General features: G+C 39.7%; 1 protein-coding gene across 1 annotated transcript in view; it reads left to right on the top strand.

Annotated features, from left to right (window-relative positions):
* The window catches only part of DENND1B (DENN domain containing 1B), a 234348-nt gene extending 214052 nt beyond the window's left edge, over positions 1 to 20296 (top strand). The window contains exons 20-23 of the mRNA XM_070746382.1: positions 4949 to 5037; positions 7932 to 8148; positions 11926 to 12461; positions 14478 to 20296. Coding sequence (XP_070602483.1) covers positions 4949 to 5037; positions 7932 to 8148; positions 11926 to 12461; positions 14478 to 14505 — 870 coding nt within the window. The 3' untranslated portion in view covers positions 14506 to 20296. The remainder of the gene's footprint in view (positions 1 to 4948; positions 5038 to 7931; positions 8149 to 11925; positions 12462 to 14477) is intronic.
* Positions 20297 to 20527: the final 231 nt, after the last annotated feature.

Below are 20527 nucleotides of genomic sequence, written 5' to 3'. Positions count from 1 at the left end.
GATTCAAACTGTCAAATTGCTGACAACCGGCTGGCAGCAGAAGTAGTTTGTAATACTGCATTGCAACCACTGTGCCACCATGGTTCTATGACAAGAGATGTAATAAAATGGGGCAAAAATCCTTAACAACTGTCTTGCTTAGCAACAGAATTTTTGGGGCTCAATTTTACTTGCAAGTCAAGGACTACTTCTAGTCAACCATCTTTTAGTTAGCAAATAGCAGTTTGCCTGCTTTAAATGTTCAATTTTAAAAATCTGAAAGTTCAGTTCTTAATTGTCTAAAAATTTTGGAAGCCATTTTAAATATTTAACCAAAAAAGTTTCATTCTTTTCTTGCTATATCTTCTTCCCTCACTCTTCCCTCCTTCCCTCCCTCCCTTCCTGCCATCACTTTTTTAAGATAATAATTTTTATCCCCTGGGGAAAGAGGGCATTGGGAAGAAAATCCAATTTAGGAAAGTTCAACCTTTCAGCATTGAGTGCCCAAGCTAGAATTTGCATGCATACCAGAGCGCCGGAAACCCAAAGCCCAGTTAGGCACATGCCAGCCAGCTGTTTTGAGTTTCCGGCACATACATACACACCAGCCAACTGGTCTTCAGGTGCATCTGAGCACCAGAAACCCAAAGACCAATTGGCTGGCACGTGTGTGCCTGTTTTTTGGTCCTTTTTTGGACCATTTTAGGACATTTTGGGGCCTTTTCAGGCTGTTTTTGGGCTGTTTCTGGCCCTGAAAGCAGGCCCTAAAACTGGCTGGTGCACAGGAAACCAGAAAAGCAGCTGGTGATGACACACGTGCTCACAGAGAGGGCTTTGTGGTATGTCTGGCATGCGTACAGTAGGTTTACCATCACAGAATTGAAGTGCTTACATGCCTACTTGCAGTCATTGGTCACAATGTACATCCTGATAAATAGCCTTTCATTATCCGACACTACATATCTACATTTCTTTTAATATGGAATTTTGAATATATTTGGTGTGCTCCTTTTCATAGTTCAGGGGATGTGGGGGTTCAGTGGCTAAAATGCTGAACTTTTCGATCAGAAAGTTCAGCAGTTCTGCAGTTTAAATCCCTAGGACCGGGTAATGGAATGACCTCCCATTACTTGCCTCAGTTTCTGCCAACCAAGCAGTCTGTAAAAATGCAAGTAGAAAAATAGCACCTGCCAGGTATCCACCGTTTCCACTGCGAGACCAACACCGAGGTAAAACTTGTCCCAGGGAAGCCAACAGACTGGAACTTAGTCCAAACAAACTCTTAATTCCTATCTTTTTGAACAGCCAGTCCTGCCAGATGGAACTGGACACTGGCTCCAGGTTTTCCATAATGCCTTGGCAGAAGCTAAAACTGTACATGCCAGACTTACTGCCTTCCCAGCTAATGCCTGTACCTGCAATTATCAAAGACTTCCAAGGGAACCCCATTTCTATCTTGGAGAAGGCAGTTGTACCTGTCACTTTCAAGGGCATTAATTGTAACCTGCCCCTGATCGTTGTCCAAGGGGCTAAGCACTCCCTCATGGGTTTGGATTGGATGGGCCCATTAGGATTGGCTGTGACTGGGCTACATCAACTGAGGGTGGAGGAACCCCCTAATTTTGTGTCTGAATTTCCCAATGTATTTGACAATTCCCTGGGTTCTTACAAAGGTCCTCCAATTTCCTTTTCCATAGATCCAGCTGTGTCCCCCCCCCATAAGATTGAAACCTCGAAGGGTCCCCTTTCCCTTATTGACAAAGCTGGATCACCAACTAGACAAACTGATTGCACAGGGAATCTTAGTGCCCATACAGCTCGCCCCCTGGGAAACCCCAATTGTAACCCCCATGAAACCAGATGGTTCTCTAAGGGTATGTGCTGATTACAAATCAACCATAAATAAGGCACTGCAGCACAACTCCTACCCTATCCCTATTGCACAGCAGCTTTTGCATTCTCTAGGAAATGGCAGGGGCTTTGCAAAGCTGGACCTCACCCAAGCTTACCAGCAACTGCCGGTCGATGAAGCCACTGCATTGGCACAGACAATTGTAACCCACCGAGGGACCTTTAAATGCACCCGCCTTCAATTTGGGATCAGTATAGCCCAGGGTTATTCCAAAGGTTAATGGAACGCTTGTTAACTGGTCTTAAAGGCACCATCCCTTACTTTGACAATATACTCATCTCAGCCGAGTCACAGACCCAATTGCATCAGCGAATCAGGACAGTCCTCATTAGAATGCAGGCCAAAGGTTTGAAATTAAGGGCAGATAAATGTGTGTGTGGGACAAATAGTGTAGAATTTTTGGGGTACAAAATTGACAGTGAAGGCATACACCCCACCTTAGAAAAAGTAAGGGCCATCAGAGAAGCCCCTGAGCCAAGAAATAAGGCAGAGCTTCAGGCATGTCTTAACTTCTACTCTGTTTTTTTTAAACCAAAGGATACCGCAGCTGAGCCATTGCACAGACTACTACACAAGGGAGCAGCCTGGAGATGGGGAAGCAGTGAACATGCAGCTTTCATGAAAATAAAAGACCTGCTAGTTTCTCATAGCGTGGTAGTTCAATACAATAACACCCTACCAATACGGCTTACATGTGATGCCTCCCATTATGGGGTAGGTGCAGTATTGGCCCACATCTTGCCCAATGGGGCTGAGGCTCCCATACCCTATTTCTCCAGAACCCTCTCTAACGCTGAGAGGAACTATAGCCAGCTTGACAGTGAGGCCCTGGCCTTACATTTTTGGGAGAGAATTCGAACTGGTGACTGACCACAAACCACTACTAGGCTTACTAGCCAACAACAAACCGACCCCACCGTTCAAGTCACCAAGGATGACCAGGTGGGCTATTTTTTTAGCTGCTTATCAGTACACACTACAACACAAGGCAGGGTCTCAGATAAACCATGATGATGCCCTGAGTCATTGCCCCATAGCGCAACCAGTCGAAGACCCTGCACCAGCCCATTGTCACGGCCAAAGTCATAGCCACTGAAACCAGGAGAGACCCACTCTTATATACAGTCGTGCAATACATTCTCAGAGGGTGGTCAGGAAAGGGCCAGGACCCTCACCTTAGAGAATTCACAGCAAGAGTTAACCATCATGAGGGATTGTATCCTGTGGGGAGACCGGGTAGTAGTGCCCAAGTGTTTAAGGGGAAAGGTTATGAACATGCTGCATAAAGGACACCCTGGAATCGCTAGGATGAAGGCCCTAGCTAGAGGGCACCTATGGTGGCCTGGATTAGACAAAGACATTGATCAGTGGGTGGCCACCTGCCCCCCCTGCCAGGAGTCTAGGCCTTGCCCTCCTAAAACTAAGCCAACGGATTGGGAACCACCCAGGGGCCCCTAGTCACATGTCCATGTGGATTTTGCTGGTCCAGTAGATTCCCAGTCCTTCCTGGTAATAGTGGATGCTTATTCTAAATGGGTGGACATCATCCTCATGGGAAGTACAACCTCATGCGCCACTATCAAGGTTTTACATAGGCTCTTTGCTACCCATGGTTGCCCGGACATCTTGGTGTCAGACAATGGGCCTCAGTTCACCTCAAGACAAATGGAGCTGTTCCTTGCTCAATTAGGGGTCAGGCACGCCCTCATCTCATCCCATGCCCCTTGGGCTAACAGATTGGCAGAAAGGCTCGTAAGGGTGGCAAAGGAGGCTTTAAAGAGGTCTGAACCGGGGGAAATCCAAGAACGTTTGGATACTATCCTATTATCACAACGCATCACCCCCAATGCAATGACAAAGAAAAGCCCAGCAGAACTTCTGATGGGGAGAAAGTTAAGATCTCCCTTAGACAGATTGCACCCAGAATATGCTAACACCCAAGAAAAAACTCATAGGTCCTCTGAAAGATCACTGGAGTTGGGGCAAAACGTGTTTGCAAGGAACTTCGATGGGGGAGTTAACTGGGCTAAGGGAACAATCACAGAAAAACTAGCCCCTAAAACATACTCTGTAAAACTAGAAGATGGCAGGACTTGGAAGCGTCATAAAGATCACCTCCGACGGCGCTTAGAGTCCTCAGCCCTACGAGAACAACATCCTAGCAACTTATGTAAAAACACTCACTTTTCGCTCCCAACAGGGAGCACAGCCTGACAAGCCCGCTCACAGTCCCACTCAGAAAAGTTCAAAATAGCCTTGGACTTACCCGGTCTTCAATGGCGTTCCAGTGGCGGTCTTCAATGGCGTTCTCTTCCCCTGGTAGCTGGTGGCATGGCTGCAGTCTCGTCGGAAGGAGCTCCACAGGCAGGGCATGGAGCTCTCAGTGGCAGCTTTGAGGAGCCGACCTCCTCTCAGCCTGATATCCAAGAGTTAAACGATCTGCGCAGGTCTGAGCGTGCAAGTCGTAGACTAAGCAGATTGGACGACTTTGTCACATGGTTAAAACTAACTGACCTTCTCCTGAACTAAGAGGGGAGGGATGTTAAATATTCATGAAGAAGGTTCCAGAATTCAGAATCTGCATGGAGCCTCCTAAGCCGTCCTGATTGGTTGCTTCATTTGGCGGGAGACTTGTTACCATGTCAGATAGAGATTGTTACATTATGAACCCTATAAATACAAAGCCGCGGCACTATCCGTAGAGCAATTTTAACCGTTTGCGTTAACCCTGTCAGCTCTAGCCGAATAAACAACTGCTAATTCTACCAGTTAACTCTCCGAGTATTTTTCAAGCACCACCCCCTAGAGTTGGAACATCTAACACGTATGTGTGAGGGTATCCGTTACCTTTTACCTTTCATAGTTGGAAGACTTGTCATGTGAATGAATCTAACTTTGGTAGTAAATCTGTTGGACACATATGGTTAACAGCCTCTGTCAGTTGATTAGAACTACTGGGCAGTCTTGCTTTGGAAGAGCACACGTATATCTTGGCAGATTGTGGGAAGATTGACCACGAATTCCAACCTCTCCACAACTAAATATTTTCTTTTTCAGACACGCTTTGGGCATTTCCCGACCAATATGCATAATAACGACTCTGCCTTGGATGAAGATGCTGATGATGAACTAGACCCAGAAAGCAAGTAAGTTCATTTGGGTGTGATTTGAGCTAAGGTTTATTGACAGAATTATACATCCAGGAGCAATTGGAAAAACCAGTTGAGAATTTTCAGGATAACTCTAAAGAACCAACGAAGCAAATATTGCAGAGTTGGTGGGAAACTTTGGATTACTGTAGGGTGCCACTCAGAGGCAAAGTAGACAGAAGAATCCTGAACAGTACCTTAAATTTTGGAGAAAACAGCACAAATAACAGAAAGGGAAACAACAGACTTAGTAGTGATACAGCTTGGTATGAAAATAAAGAAAATAAAATCATTTTCTTACAACCACAATTGGAAACAAAATTTCCATGGTTAAGCAAAGTGATAGTTTAGTGAGTTGTGCCTAATTTTATGACCTTTTTACCAGGATTGCTAAGCAAATTACCACAGTTACTAAGTAAGAAAGACCCTCAAAATGTCGCTATAGGGCATCAAGACAACTAGACACAAGAACAGTTTTTTCCCGAGCGCCATCATTTTGCTAAACAAATAATCCCTTCAACACTGTCAAACTATTTACTAAATTGGCACTACTTTTTTTCATCATTTCTATCTCCATCTCCTCCCCTCATATCCTGGACATAAACTGTTTCAGCTCCTACCCTCAAAACGTCGCTACAGAGCACTGCACACCAAGACAAGTAGACACAAGAATAGTTTTTTCCTGAACGCCATCACCTGCTAAACAAATAATTCCCTCAACACTGTCAAACTATTTACTAAGTCTGCACTACTATTACTACTAGTTTTTTCTCATCATTCCTATCATCCATTTCCTCCCACTTATGACTGTATGACTGCAACTTGTTGCATTCAGGGTTTTATATATACAGTGGTACCTCTACTTAAGAACTTAATTCGTTCTGTGACCAGGTTCGTAAGTAGAAATGTTCTTAAGTAGAAGCAATTTTTCCCATAGGAATCAATGTAAAAGCAAATAATGTGTGCAAACCCATTAGGAAAGAAATAAAAGCTTGGAATTTGGGTGGGGGGAGGAGGGGGAGGAAGAAGAGGAAGAGGAAAGTCACTGTCAAAGGAAGAAGGTGAGGTGAGGGGAATCAAAAAAATCCAAAACTTTAAGGCTTAAAAAGAAAAGAGGGACTCTGAGGTGGAGAGGAGGAGCATGCACCTCCAATACACCCGGCGTGAGGCTGCCTCCCATACACTCTATCTCCCATACACTGGCTGTTGCTGCTGCTACCTGATGCCCCTTCCTTCTGATGCCTCTTCCTTTGTATGCTGAAGGGCTCCCCTCTCCTCTCGCTTGCTCGCTTTGTAGCCGGCACTTTTCTTTCACTGTGGTGACTCCTCAGCTGCCCAGAGCTAAGGGAGCATTTATTTTCTCTGGGCACTGGCAGAGGTTTATTCCTTGTCCAAGTGTTCACTCTGGACTGCCAAAGCCTCCTTAACTGCCACCAAAAGGCTCCTCTGGCAGCCCAGATGGCCGGGATTAAAGGGGGAATGGCAGGAAACTGGTCAGGCCTTGGTGCCGCTCTCAAGACTAGGATAGATCTATTTCGGCCTTATTTTGTCCTCATCAGCTCACTGGGACTTGAATATGCAAACCTTTGCCTTGTAAGGCAGAGAATTAACCTCTAGGCTACAGTATCCAATCCCTTCAGCTCTGTACCAGGGAAGGGTTACATGTTATTTGTGTCGAATTACCCTGGTATATTGAAGGAATATCACAGCTCCCCCCCCCTCTCTTTTTTTTGCCTCTCAGCCCAACCCAGGGCCATTTCCAAGGCAGTTAATTTATTCATAGCCGACAACTATATTCTGTACATGTCACATGTTTTTGCTGAATTTAGGGAGACTAGGATATCTATCTATCTATCTATCTATCTATCTATCTATCTATCTATCTATCTATCTATCTATCTATCTATCTATCTATAACCCTGAATTCAATAATATGTTAAAAGAAGGCTTTCCACTGCATCTGTATACGATTTCCTGATTAGTGCTATTTCTGCTGTTCCTGCATGTCTGCACCAAGTATACTTAGATGCAATCCTATATACCAGCCTTAATCAGTTTAGCTCTCTCCAGATGTGCGGATTGAAATCCAGTTTCTCAGTTAGTGGTCATACTGCTTTGGGAATGAAGTCCACACATTTGAAAGGGTATCTAGATTGAAACATACAAATATATATTTTTACATTTGAATGTTGACTCAATGGAGTCAGAATATTGCTATCAAATTATAAATTATAAAGTAACAGCAGCAGTTCAAAAATAAACAAAGGCTACATACCTTTCAAATTTGGGCAACTTATTAAAATTAAAACTATCTTCGAAAATAATGTTCTTAAATTCGGAACAAATTACATTTCAGCTATCAAAAGCTTAGGAAATACTAATAAAAGATAGATCCTACCAAAATCAATCCCATCCACATGGATTTGAAAATCCTGTCAAACAGGACTTGCAAATGCAAGGTTTTGAAAGAGCTCATTCTTGAATTGTGTTTTTTAATGTAAGATTTTCACACACAGAAAAGCTTATACACTAAGGCATTGCCACAATGCATTACAGGTATGCAATATTTTTTTTTTAAAAAAAAATCTCCCTGCAGTTTTTCTTCTCAACCTGAGGACAAAAATGGGTATAATTTATCTCTCCCACTCCACCTTCTAGGTTACTGGAAAAGACAATTTCACAAGTAGCTATTTCTCACTGCTGCTGGCCAAAGCCAGAAAGCTAAATAATTATGGTTCTTTTGCCCCCGCCCCCATAACAAATACAAACACCATGAAGCTTACTTGCCAAAATAGATTTTTGTAATAACTGTCAACTTAAGCTTCACAAACATTTAGATTCTTTGTCATAAAATACCAGGGTAGTGAAAAGACTTTATATTTTTCCTTTAGATTGTCATCGGAAGACAGTGAGGAAACATCTTACTATTTGTATGACAGTGACGACTCTGGGGAATTAACCAAAACGTCTGTTCCTCCTGGAGAAATGGACCTGCTGGGAGAGATTTTGGATACACTGAGCACACATAGTTCCGATCAAGGGAAGCTCTCGGGGGCAAAAAGCTTGGACTTTTTTCGATCAATGGATGACATTGACTACAAGTCAAAGGTTAGTTGTTTTATCTTGTCTCTGTCTTAAATCTGAAATAACTTCTATGTAGCATTGGCTTTTATGGCCAGTATACCTTTCTGATTTTTTTGACCCATTCTGCTCTCTAACCCTTTATAAGCCACTTATTTTAGTACTTCGTTTTGGTATAGTCCAAGACAGCAATAAAATAATTAATTCCTCTGCCATTAAATCATGTAATTTGTAACCATTTATTCAATTTTTTCCTGTCAAATGCAACTAATTTCATGCACAGGATTTCATGCACAGATTTTCAAGTGTATATGCATGTTATATGTTATATCATGCAATCCATTCTAATAGTTTCTGCAAACATTTTTTATTTCTCAGCTGAAAAAAATTGTTTACAATATACATATATGCATTGTATATACATAGTATAGATACACACATATCCTGAACTAGCACTCTTCTATGTTTATGATAAGCGGTAATATTGAAAAATCGAGGTGGGCATGACACTTTCTGCTTTACTCTGCTTAAATTGTTAACTAATTGCTAAATATTCCATTTATTCTCACGAATGTTTTACTTTCATTATCCGTCCCTCTGATCACATTTAGCAACCAACTTTCAAATCCACATTTCATAGCAAAAAATCCTAATCCAAGTTTATTTAAATAATATTACTCACATTTGTACATTTCTGATGATCTGCTGAAGAACAGAAATTAGGCCTACATTTTCCTTGTCAAGCAAAAACAGGCTGCACTTTCCAAAATGTGTTCATTATCCTTCTTTCAATCAGACCAGCAGATGACATGGCTCCCCAAATCAACACAGGCTGTGGAAACTTTTGCATCTCATTTAGAAACCAAGGACAGAAGAATGGAGAGACACACATAGCAAGATGCTTGAAGTCCAGTGTGAAATTTCCACAGTCTGTGTTGATTTGGGGAGCCATGTCATCTATTGATGTTGGTCCATTGTGCTTCATTAAGTCCAGGGTCAACGTATCTGTCTAATGTGAGATTTTGGAGCACTTCATGCTTCTTTCTGCAGCCAAGCTATGGGGAGGCTGACTTCAATTTTCCAGCAGGACTTGGCATCTGCCCACACTGCCAAAAGCACCAAAACCTGGTTCAATGACCGTAGGATTACTGTGCTTGATTGGCCAGCAAACTCACCTCACCTGAACCCCATAGAGAATCTATGGGGCATTGCCCAAAGAAAGACCGAACAATGCAGAAAAGCTGAAGGCCGCTATTGAAGCATCCTGGTCTTCCATAACACCTCAGCAGTGCCATAGCTTCCATGCCACGCTGCATTGAGGCAGTAATTGCTGCGGAAGGGGCCCAAACCAAGTTGTGAACACATATGCATGCATATATGCATTTTCAGAAGTCCGATGTTGTTCTATGAACAATGCTTGTTTTATTCTAATTTTCTGAGATTGTGGATTTGGGGTTTTCATGATCTGTACCCCATAATCATCATAATTATGACAAATCACAGCTTGAACTATCTTGCCTTTTAATTTGCATTACTGAAATAAATGAACTTTTGCACGATATTCTAATTTTTCAAATATCACCTGTAGTCTTAGCCTTGCTTTCTATTGTCATAGTCATGCTACTTTTGTTTGCAGGTCTTTATATATTGTGACACACACAAACACACACACTGGTTCTTTTACTTCTACTCTGCTATCTCCAGTTATTGCAATCTACATTATCCAGACTTTTTTTCTTTCTTAATGATAATTATGGCAGGGGTGTTGTGTGGCAGATCCTTGTCTGTTTGAATTCTAATGTTCCAGAGCACTTTAGCTTCTCCATTTTCTATTATGTTTTTCATGCTTAATAGCCAAGCCTGAATTGTTCAGCATTGTTGACAGAGCAATCAATAACAAACAGTAGCGGTGTAAGGAGTCTCTTTGAAAGATTCCTTTCATGATAGTAACCTCTCCCAGTCTATTACCATTGAACAGCAATTGTCTCTTCCATTGTGCCATTGATATTTGCACAATGTTTCTGATGTTATTTCTAGGCATGTCTGTCTGTCAAACCTTCGAATTTCTGTACCTTCCACTTATTTATTTATTGGATTTGTTTAAGACTCGGGGCGGCTAACAACAGCAGTAAAACAGTATATAACAAAATCCAATACTAAAAACAAAAACCCATTATATAAAAACCAATCATACATACAAACATGCCATGCATAAAATTGTAAAGGCCTAGGGGGAAAGTGTATCTCAGTTCCCCTATGCCTGGCGGCAAAGGTGGGTTTTAAGCAGTTTACGAAAGGCAAGGAGGGTGGGGGAAATTCTAATCTCTGGGGGGAGTTGGTTCCAGAGGGTCGGGGCCGTCACAGAGAAGGCTCTTCCTCTCGATCCCACCAAGAGACATTGTTTGGTTGATGGGACCCGGAGAAGACCCACTCTGTGGGACCTAACTGGTCGCTGGGATTCGTGCGGCAGAAGGCGGTCCCTGAGGAAATCTGGTCCGGTGCCATGAAGGGCTTTATAGGTCATAACCAACACTTTGAATTGTGACCGAAAACTGATCGGCAACCAATGCAGACTGCGGAGTGTTGGAGTAACATGGGCATATTTGGGAAAGCCCATGATTGCTCTCGCAGCTGCATTCTGCACGATCTGAAGTTTCCGAACACTTTTCAAAGGTAGCCCCATATAGAGAGCGTTACAGTAGTCGAGCCTTGAAGTGATGAGGGCATGAGTGACTGTGAGTAGTGACTCCCTGTCCAAATATGGCAGGGAATTGAATACCTTCTTGTAATCTATCTAAACTGTTCAAATTGATCTTCCTTCTCTTAAAGTTTTTCAAAATCTTGTTAATTAGAAGCTGATCTTTTGTTCCTGCTTGAATAGTTTTCTTTCTGCTATATGTCAGCTTTGGAAGCCATATTAGCATAAGGAGCTTCCACGTTTCTCTAAGTTCTAATCCATGGGTGTTGAACTCGATTGCATCACATGGCGTATTGTGATTTTTTTTGCCTTTGATACCTGGGTAGGGCGTGGCCTGCATATGATGTATCCAGCCCATGGACCAGCAGTTTGACAGGGCTGATCTGATCAGACCAAAATACTGTGATTATAGATAAACAGAACATCTAAATTTTACAACATTGACTTAATTTCAGTTCTTTATGATGTAGAATAGGGGTGTCGAAATTGCGATGTCACATTGTTGTCATGTGACATGTTTATTTATTTGAATTTTTTTTAATGCCGCCCTTTTCTTTAGACTCATGTTAGCAATAGCACTTTTTTTAAACAGATCCAGCATATTGCCCCCATACTCGAGGTCCTTATTTTACCCACCTCAGAAGGATGGAAGGCTGAGTCAACCTTGAGCTGATGATGAGATCTGAACCACTGACCCGCAGATCTAGCAGCCTGCAATACTGCACTCTACCCACTGCGCCAGGTCGACTCCTATCATGACTTCCCCCCCCCCTTTTGTTAAAATGGAGGTATGGCCCATGAGTTTGACACTTCTGACCTAAAATATTTTTACATCCTGAAATGTAATTAGCTCAGCTTTAAAACTTTTGTGGGGATAGAAGTAGAAATCAAAATTTGGAAGATTGTTCTGTAAGGAAATAAATGTTACATAATTTATTCTTGATTCATTCAGCTGAATAAAAACAGGCAGATTAATTAAGATGTTTTAAAATTTAGTGTAATGTTTGTATGCTATTTTTTTCAGGTTAAAAATACTGTGAAATTGTTATTTAAAGATATCAAGGGGAAGAATTCTGATAGGCTGCACATTCTCTTTTTTATTTCAGAATAAATCCAACACTCCAAGTGAGAGCAATCTTGCTCTACTCTGTAGCGGTTGGACATCTGACCTGGCTACTTGGAATCAGCGACAAGATGACAGCATCCTCACTGAGAAGAAGCTTTCTCAATCACCCAGGAAACATGTTTCTTCTAGTGGTTATAGAGAATCTGTTTTTGCGCTAAATAAAGAAAAACCTAATCTTACCTCCAGTGCTGATGACTTGACCTCCCCTAATAATCATCTAAGATCTCCAGATTCAACCCAAGAAACTATGCAGGAACATTCTCTGCAAACTTTGCAAATGAAGAGTAAGTGGGATGAAACACTAAGCAGGACCTCTGCAGATGAGAAGTCACCAAGTTTGAGTCAAAATCCATCTTTCCTCGTTCCGTGGGAAAGGGAAACCCAAGATGGAAATGAAATTCTTGAAGAGGGTGGGCTTCTTCAAGAAGTGGTGTCATTATGTAAACTGTCTTCTGCATTCGGTCAAGGTTTAAACATTTCAGGGGACAGATTTTCCAACAGCAGTAGTAATGAAACGTAAGGAATATTTATTTATTTGAGAAGTTACTTGCGTGGTAAATGACTAAAGGAAAACAACTCAGGATATAATAAAGGAAATAAGAGATCTTCAGGTTTTTTAATATTTAGTTTTAGTTGGCCTTATTTTTGTGTTTTTATCCTTTTATTTTGAGTCTATCTCCTTTGAATATATTTGCTACACTTCAGTTCACAAGCTTGCATTTGGGATGGGGCTGTATAAGAGAACCAGTTTGGTTTCCTGGTTAAGGCACCAGACTAGAAACCAGTAGACTGAGCACTAGTCCCATCTTAGCTTTAAAAGCCAGCTGGGGGATTTGAGGTCAGTCATTCTCTTTCTCAGCCCAACCCACCTCACAAGGTTGTTATTGTGGAGCAATAAGAGGAGAAAGGAGTATTAAGTATGTTATTGAGTTATTTATAAAGACGGGATAAAAAAAAATCTTAAAAAATGTGTTTACAAAACATGTTTAGCATGCAGTCAGTTACAACTTCATCCTGGACATTTCCAGTTGTATTTCCAGCTGCCATGCATAAAAAGTCACTGCAAGTCTGTATATGCAATACTGAGTTCAGATAACATGCATTATTAACTAAAGCATTCTAGAATCATGGTACTAGCTTGATTTCACATTTAAGCCACAGCTGGTCTGTGTCATGAAACAGTTTTTAATCATTTCCTTTCCCTATATGCAAAAAGAAATGTATCAGACACATTTATCCTTCTATAACAGAAACCAAGAAATGTAGCATAACTATTCTGGAACTTCATACGGGATCTGAAGGCCTTAAACTGAGAAGAGCAGATTTAAATACCTTAAAGGCTGAACTATAAATACTTGCAAAAAATACCATCATTATTTCATGGCTGCAAATGTGCTTGAGTAAAAAGAAATGCAGACCATTTACCAAACAATGGAACTCTTAAGTTTACAAATGAACACCAGTATAATATTATTTATGCAGTGATTTTAGTAAACTTGTGAGAACTTTGTTAAATGTGCTGACATTGTCAAGTACTACCTATCAGTTTGTGCCACTTGAAATAACACCAAGTGATAATGATGCTTGGGATTTATTATAAGACATATGGCTTTTAATTTTTAGCAGACAATGCCTGTCTTCCAGATTCTGAAAAAATGGTACTTTATACACACACACACACACACACACACACGTGTGTGTGTGTGTGTGTGTGTGTTTACATATTTTTGCTGATAAGTGAAAAGGAAGGGATGGTTAAATGCAGCAAAAAGTTTACAACTGCTTTTAGAACTTATTCACTGAATATCTTCTACATTTTAGTTTTCCTGAAATACATATTTTGACCACAGTGGAATTTTAACGGAATGAACCTTTGAAAGATGTAATATTTTGGAGAAGGGGCAGGGTCAATCAATCATCTGATATACATATATCAATCATCTGGTATACATATATCAATGTTTAAAAGCTCCTTCAAATTTTTCATTAGATCAAATATTTTGAAAATTGTCAGAAGTGGTTTCTAGATATATGTATAAAACAGCTGACAGTCTTTTAGAATAGCGGTCCCCAATCTTTCCAGCTTGGCAGTCCAGTGGTGGGAGAGAGGAAGTGGTTCTGTGTGAGAGGCAGGCATACATGCAGATGCACACAGTTCCATTTGCACAAGCTCACACAAATTGAGTTTTTCACATATGACCACCATTCATGCAAATGGAGCTTCGTCCATGTGCGTGAGCCCACCATTCACACAAATGGAGTTGTACTTGGGCCACTGCCTGGGAGTTGGGGACCTCTGTTATAGAAAGATCAATTGAATGTAGAAACAGTTCTTTTTCCCCCCAGCACCTATTTTCTGGAATGCAAGGTTTTTTTCTCCATTGTACTGTACCATTTATTCGTTCTCCAAGTCCAAAGGTTTGTTCCAAAATATGTCTCATATACAAGTTTCATTTTAAAAAAAGAAGAAAAACTATGCATATGCAAACTTTCCACAGCAATTATAAAGTTCTGGTTTTTTTTTTTTTAAAGGTTAAATCCTGCATGGATATCTTTGTGAATCTTACACAACAACTTTATGTGGAGGTGGGGGAAGAGCGAAAAAGTTCACAGGTTTTCAGTGACTTTCATGGTTAGTGAATGTGACTTGGGATTCCATCTATATGGAGTTCTGTATTGATGAGTCTTCTTAATGAACTTTTTGAAATGTAACTTTCTTTGGTCCTTGAATTTAACTCCTATGCCAGATTTTATTATAGTTGTCATTTTTTCCAATGGTAACAATTGTGCCTTACAAATGTGTGCTGCGATACTTGCCAACTCTTTTTATTATTAACAAAAGGACAAAATACTTCCAAAGGATCAGAATAGCAGTTTCTAAAACTTTCAGCTAGCAGCTACTCTGTTTGCCATCAGTTATTGTCTAAAAATTCTCTGTATAGGCCACATAAGTAATTTTTCTATAGTGACAAAAATATTAACTTCCCATATATGGCTGATTTTACCTATTTCATATTCACTGTTTTGGGGAAATTTAAATTTCTGTTTTTAATATGGTGAGGTTTTTTTAAAAAAAATATTTTAAAAATATTTCTCAGGAATCCCAGCAATTATTTCTATTGATCATGTGATTCTTTCTGTAAAATATTGGATTATTTACTGACATTTAGCTTATTTATTCAATACAATTAGTCTGTCTAGAACAGTGATAGTGGACCTCTGGCACAGGTGCCACAGATGGCATACGGAGCCATATCTGCTGACATGTGAGCCGTTGCCCTAACCTAGCTCCAACATGTGTGCTGGTCAGCTGATTTTTGGCTCACAGAGGCTCTGGGAGGGTGTTTTTTGGCTTCCAGAGAGCTTCCAGGGAGATGTGAGAGGGCATTTTTACCCTCCCCCGGCTCCAGGGAAGCCTTTGGAGCCTGGGAAGGGTGAAACACGAGCCTACTAGACCAACCAGAAGTTGGGAAACAGTCCATTTCCGGCCTCCGGGGGGCAGAGGAAGCTGTTTTCACCCTCTCCAGGCATTGAATTATGGGTGTGGGCACCCATAGCAATAGCACACGTGCACGCTCTTTCAGTACCCAAGGAAAAAAAGGTTCACCATCACTGGTCTAGAAAATGGACAGCCTAGTATTGTCTTGGACTTCAGCTTCCATCAGACCACCAGCATGGCTAGTGGGAAAGACAAAGGATGTTTGTAGTTCATAACATCTGGAGGGCAATAGTTGGCTTTTTCATATTTAGAACAAATAATGTATTGTTCAGTCAGGTAATTAGTTGGCTATTCAAATGTACTTTTAATAGGTGATATAAAATCACTGTTAGTTGCTTTATACCCACCATGGATTTTATCAGATATGCAAAAGGGAAATCTGTTTAGATGATTATCCTATCCCCAAATCAAAAGTCCTAAGCAGCATATAGAATAATTGCACCAACGGTTTTCCTTAACTAATGTCTTTTTCCAAGAATAGAAAAGATTATTTTGAAAAATCAACTACTTTAGTTCAGAGTTCGTTATGCATCTAATGGATGAGAGATTGCTTTGCTATCACTTTCCAAACTCTCAGATACATGTCCTATGCCCTGATCGGCTTTTGCTCTATGGCAGAAATTAAAATGGCTTAAACTGGAAAAATATTTGTTCAGGTACCTCTATGCACAGAGAATTACATGGAGTAATGTGTTGTAATGAGACCCACTTTGATGAATAGTAGAATAGTGAAAAAGGGAAGTATTTTTTTTTTCAAACTGACTTTTTAAATATTTCCCTAACATTTCAAAAAGTGATATTACCACTTTTTGATTGCTGTGAGTTAGATTATCAAAAACTGTCAGTACTATCTAACTTTGCTCTCAGAGATGTCAACAGTGATTTTCCAATTGATTGAATAGACGGCTTGCACTGATGAGCACCTTTGAAAATGTTAATTTTCATAGCTAGACTAGATAAATCCATCAAAAGATCCATTAACATTGTTTTAGCAGTGCTTAAATTATTATAGTTAAGTTGCATTAGATAAATTATATAAACAAAACAAATATCTCCTTTTAGTCATCCTTTCCATAGTTTACTAGGCTGTATTGAGCAGGGAATGAAAAATATTAATGTTAGTTGCCAGTTGGGTGAAAAGTGTGTGTTGATTTGTGTAATCTCTTTCTAATATTAGTATTCATTTCATAACTGGCTTCCACTCAGGCATCTACTTAGTTAAAGAATTAGAACAGTATGTCATTGGCAGCTTGTCAGCATCATTTCAGGGAGCCCAGCTGCCAATCCTTGGTATAATTCAAGGAGAAAAAAGAATAAGATGTGTGACTGTCCTCCTAATTTGTTACTATAGAAAATATAAGGACTACAGCATACAACCAGGGGTGGGTTCCACTTACCTTCGCCACTGGTGCGCATCGCAATGTTTTGTATGCATGCGCTTGCTCAGCTTGCATGCACGTGTGTCCCCTCGGTCAGTTTCACTTCTCTGCATGCTCAACAGTATATTCATCCTGAAACACAGCTGAGGAGCTGCTTAGCTGTGTTTTGGGTGAAGAAATAAAGGTCAGTATTAACCCAGGGGTAGAAGAGAAGGCTTTTTTTCCCCAGCAGAGAACTAGCAGAAGCCATCCAAACACAGGAAAATTCGCTGAAAATTCAGAAAAAAAGATGGCAGGATGCACAAACCGGTGCCAACAGAATCGGATCCACGATGCCAATCTTAGGTCAGCAGTGGGTCGCTAACAGTTCGGGTGATCTGGTCGGAACTGGGAGGAACCCACCCCTGAATTGCCTCACGATGGCTGGGGATGGACAGAGTCCTATTCCCATATGTCTGGAGGACATACCTTGAGAAGAACTAGATCAGGCTTTAATTCAAAAGACATTGGCTGGCTTTGATAGGTGTACTGTTCATTTTATCAAAGAAAAAAATAACAATTTTAAAGCTCTTTTAAAAGAATACATCGCTCCTTAAATTCGCCCCTGCAGGAAGGTAAATAATCTTAGATATCTTGTTTTAGCACTTTTTCCTCTTCATTTTAATATAGTTTGATGTTACTAGGAGCCATTTCTTTTCCTCCCCCAAGCGAACAAACGCTAAAGTTTTTACATAAACTTAAAAAGATAGCTGCCCGTGAAAGAAAATTCCAGTGGTGCTTCCTTCTATCCAAGATCTCATAACTCTTTCAATCTGGGAATAAGAGTTAAGTTGTGTAGTTATTCCCTCTTTCCCATTATTTCAAGTTGCTTCATGCAAGACTTCATCTTGCTGGATTGTGTTTCCAAGGACTGAATATGTCTGGTGCAATCCTCAACCACACTCTGTGTTTGTCATAGATATTCTGTCCTCCCTTTACCTTATAGCAGCGTTGCTTCTGTGTAAGGGATCCAACTAAGTAAACGTGCTTAAGTGCCTCTTTTATGTTCAATATCATAAAATTTCTGAGCAATAGACCCAAAAGTTCTTTTTCAAAAGGTAACTGGGCTTTGTTTTGGGAAATGTTTTCCCAAAGTTTTGGGGAAATCAAAGTACAGTTGAATTTTGAAAAAGCACCTTTGGAATAACCATGACCTGGATGACTGAGAATCCATAAATATTGAGCAATAGGAATTAAAAATATCCAAAACAATCCTTGTTTTTCTCAAGGATCCGAAATAATGTTTCAGGAAAAATATTTTAATGTTAAGTATTTGCTACTTACTGACATTGGGGCAGGCTTAGTAAAAATATGGGTCCTGCTATTAACTGCACCATATGTAGCAAGGCATGAATATAGAATCAGTATTAATGGGAAGGGAGAGGAGACAGAAGTTAATAATAAACTTTCAAACTGAAATACTGATCCTTTTTAAATGGCTTCTCTCAGCTCTGCCTTCGTCCCATTTCAGATATAAGTAAAGGATCAACTAGGATATGGGAAAGTGCTGGATTAAAGAAAAGTGTTGAATTTTGTGCAATATTTTTCCTTATATTTGTGTGTATGCATGTATGTGTTTTGATAATTAGAAGCATCCGTTGCTTTCTCAGTAGGTCTTTGAGATTGCTTTTCACTCTTGTATATTTCTAGTTTTTGTTTCAAAATTGTGTGTAACATCTCATTACAGTTGTATAGTAAAAAGACGTACAGTACATTGTCAGTGGGCAAATAGCTTTTAGTCGATTGAAATTGAATAGGGACATCCTATTGTGTTATACAGTAATACGAATCTAAAATTTTGCTAGTTATTTAGTAGACCTCAGACACTTATAGCTAGTAATGCCTGTATTGCCCACATTACATTATAAATGCACAACAGAGTGAGATTTCTGTTAATTTACTTGTAATTGCTGATCCTGTCTGTCCCACTGTTCCTTCACCATGCAAATAAATAGCTGCTTCTTACAATTGATACCAGATGGCAATGAATGGTCAATATGTATAATTTTTATGATCCAGGTTGTGATAAAAAATTGTTTGTTTCAATACATGTTGCCCTTACATTTGGATTGTTTATTTGGTTAACTTTTTGTATATTTTCTTCCCATGGATAAACAGTGATCAAGAACTACTTTGAATTACTTGAGTTAATTGAAGCACTGTGTAATCTAGTCCTGATTGCAAGTAGCAGATAAGCACTGTGATGAATTTAATGTTACATACCGCATTTCCTGTATTGCAATAGTTGTGATTCAAGAGTGTACTTTATTTATGTTACACTGTGTACATAATTTCATTAATGCAACACAATTATATATTTATGACCATTTGTCTTGAAGAAGAGAATACAGAAAAAAAATTATCCGAATAGAGCAAATCGTTCAATGCCTGGGTTAAAAAAAAATCAGAGTTGCAGAAATCCTTTTAAAAATTCTGTTATGAATGTCACAAACTAAGTAACAAAATCCAGGATGATTTGCCCCAGAATGTGTTTCTCCTTCTCTTCTACAAATATAGGACTGATTGAAAAGGGACTAGAATTGTATTATTCATGAAACCAGTATATGTTGCACCAGTTATATATAGAGAAATAAAAATATTGCTAAAAGAAAATGAAGAATAGTGTAGCCAATCACAAAAAGGGATAGATTTTTTTTTTACTGCAAGTTTTGGGGGAAAAGGAGAAATTCAACATGTCCAATATCTTCTAAAAAGTCCCCTTTGATGCATATATATATGCCAAACAATAAGCCTCTAGCTAATTTATTTGCATCAATGCCTTTGGGTCCACAAACTTCCTAGTGCAATACAGGGAGCATTCTGGGAGGCCAATGACATTCTTGTAAATGAATGTTTTGTCATGTGCTATGCCCACTACTTTATGAATAGGAATCTTTTTTGAAAAATTCTTCACTTGCTGTCCAAAAATGTCTCTTGCCAATGGTATTGTCTCTGCAGGATGGATAGGAATCAGGCCTCCTGGCTTTTAAAAGGGAAAAAGATGAAGAAAGAGACATGGTTTGAATTTAGCAGACAGGTTGTGCATTGAAGAACTTAAATCTCAATCCAAGAAAGGTTTGAAAGGATTCCTGCCTCAAATCCCGGAGAGCTATTTCCTATCAGTGTAAACAAAACTGAAACTATAATAGATCAACAATTTGATTGCTTTCAAATGGACAAAATTACTAGATAAAAATCAGCTGCATTATAAATTGGTGTTAGGAATGGATCCTGACTCTGAAACAATATAAAAATGCTGCTCTTGGAGTATAAAAACTGGATTTTTTTTTTCATTAGTAGCACCTCTGTATGCACTTTAAGTTGACCCTTTGGGCTAATGTTAATACAAAGTATTTGATGGACTTCACATTGCCATAAAGTGCCCCACTTGTGTAATATAAAACAAATAAAAAAATAGCAAATGTCAACAGTGATTAAATATAGTTGTTTTCTTTCATTTTGCTTGGAACTCTAGACGCAAAGTCAACAGTCTTGAAAACAGGGACATTGTTCTGTGATATTTAATGTATTTCTCAATATATAGAAATTAAAATGAGGAACTTGCAGTTGTGCACATTTTACTAATCATATCAAGTTGAAGAACAGAATATTTATCAAAATGCCTTGACTCTGGAACTTCCTTACAGAATAGTAAGGACTAATAC

The sequence above is a fragment of the Erythrolamprus reginae genome, chromosome 3 (assembly GCF_031021105.1).
Source record: "Erythrolamprus reginae isolate rEryReg1 chromosome 3, rEryReg1.hap1, whole genome shotgun sequence".
NCBI lineage: Eukaryota > Metazoa > Chordata > Lepidosauria > Squamata > Dipsadidae > Erythrolamprus > Erythrolamprus reginae.
The sequence above is the reverse complement of the archived record's forward strand: the minus strand, read 5'-3'. Positions and strand labels throughout refer to the sequence as shown.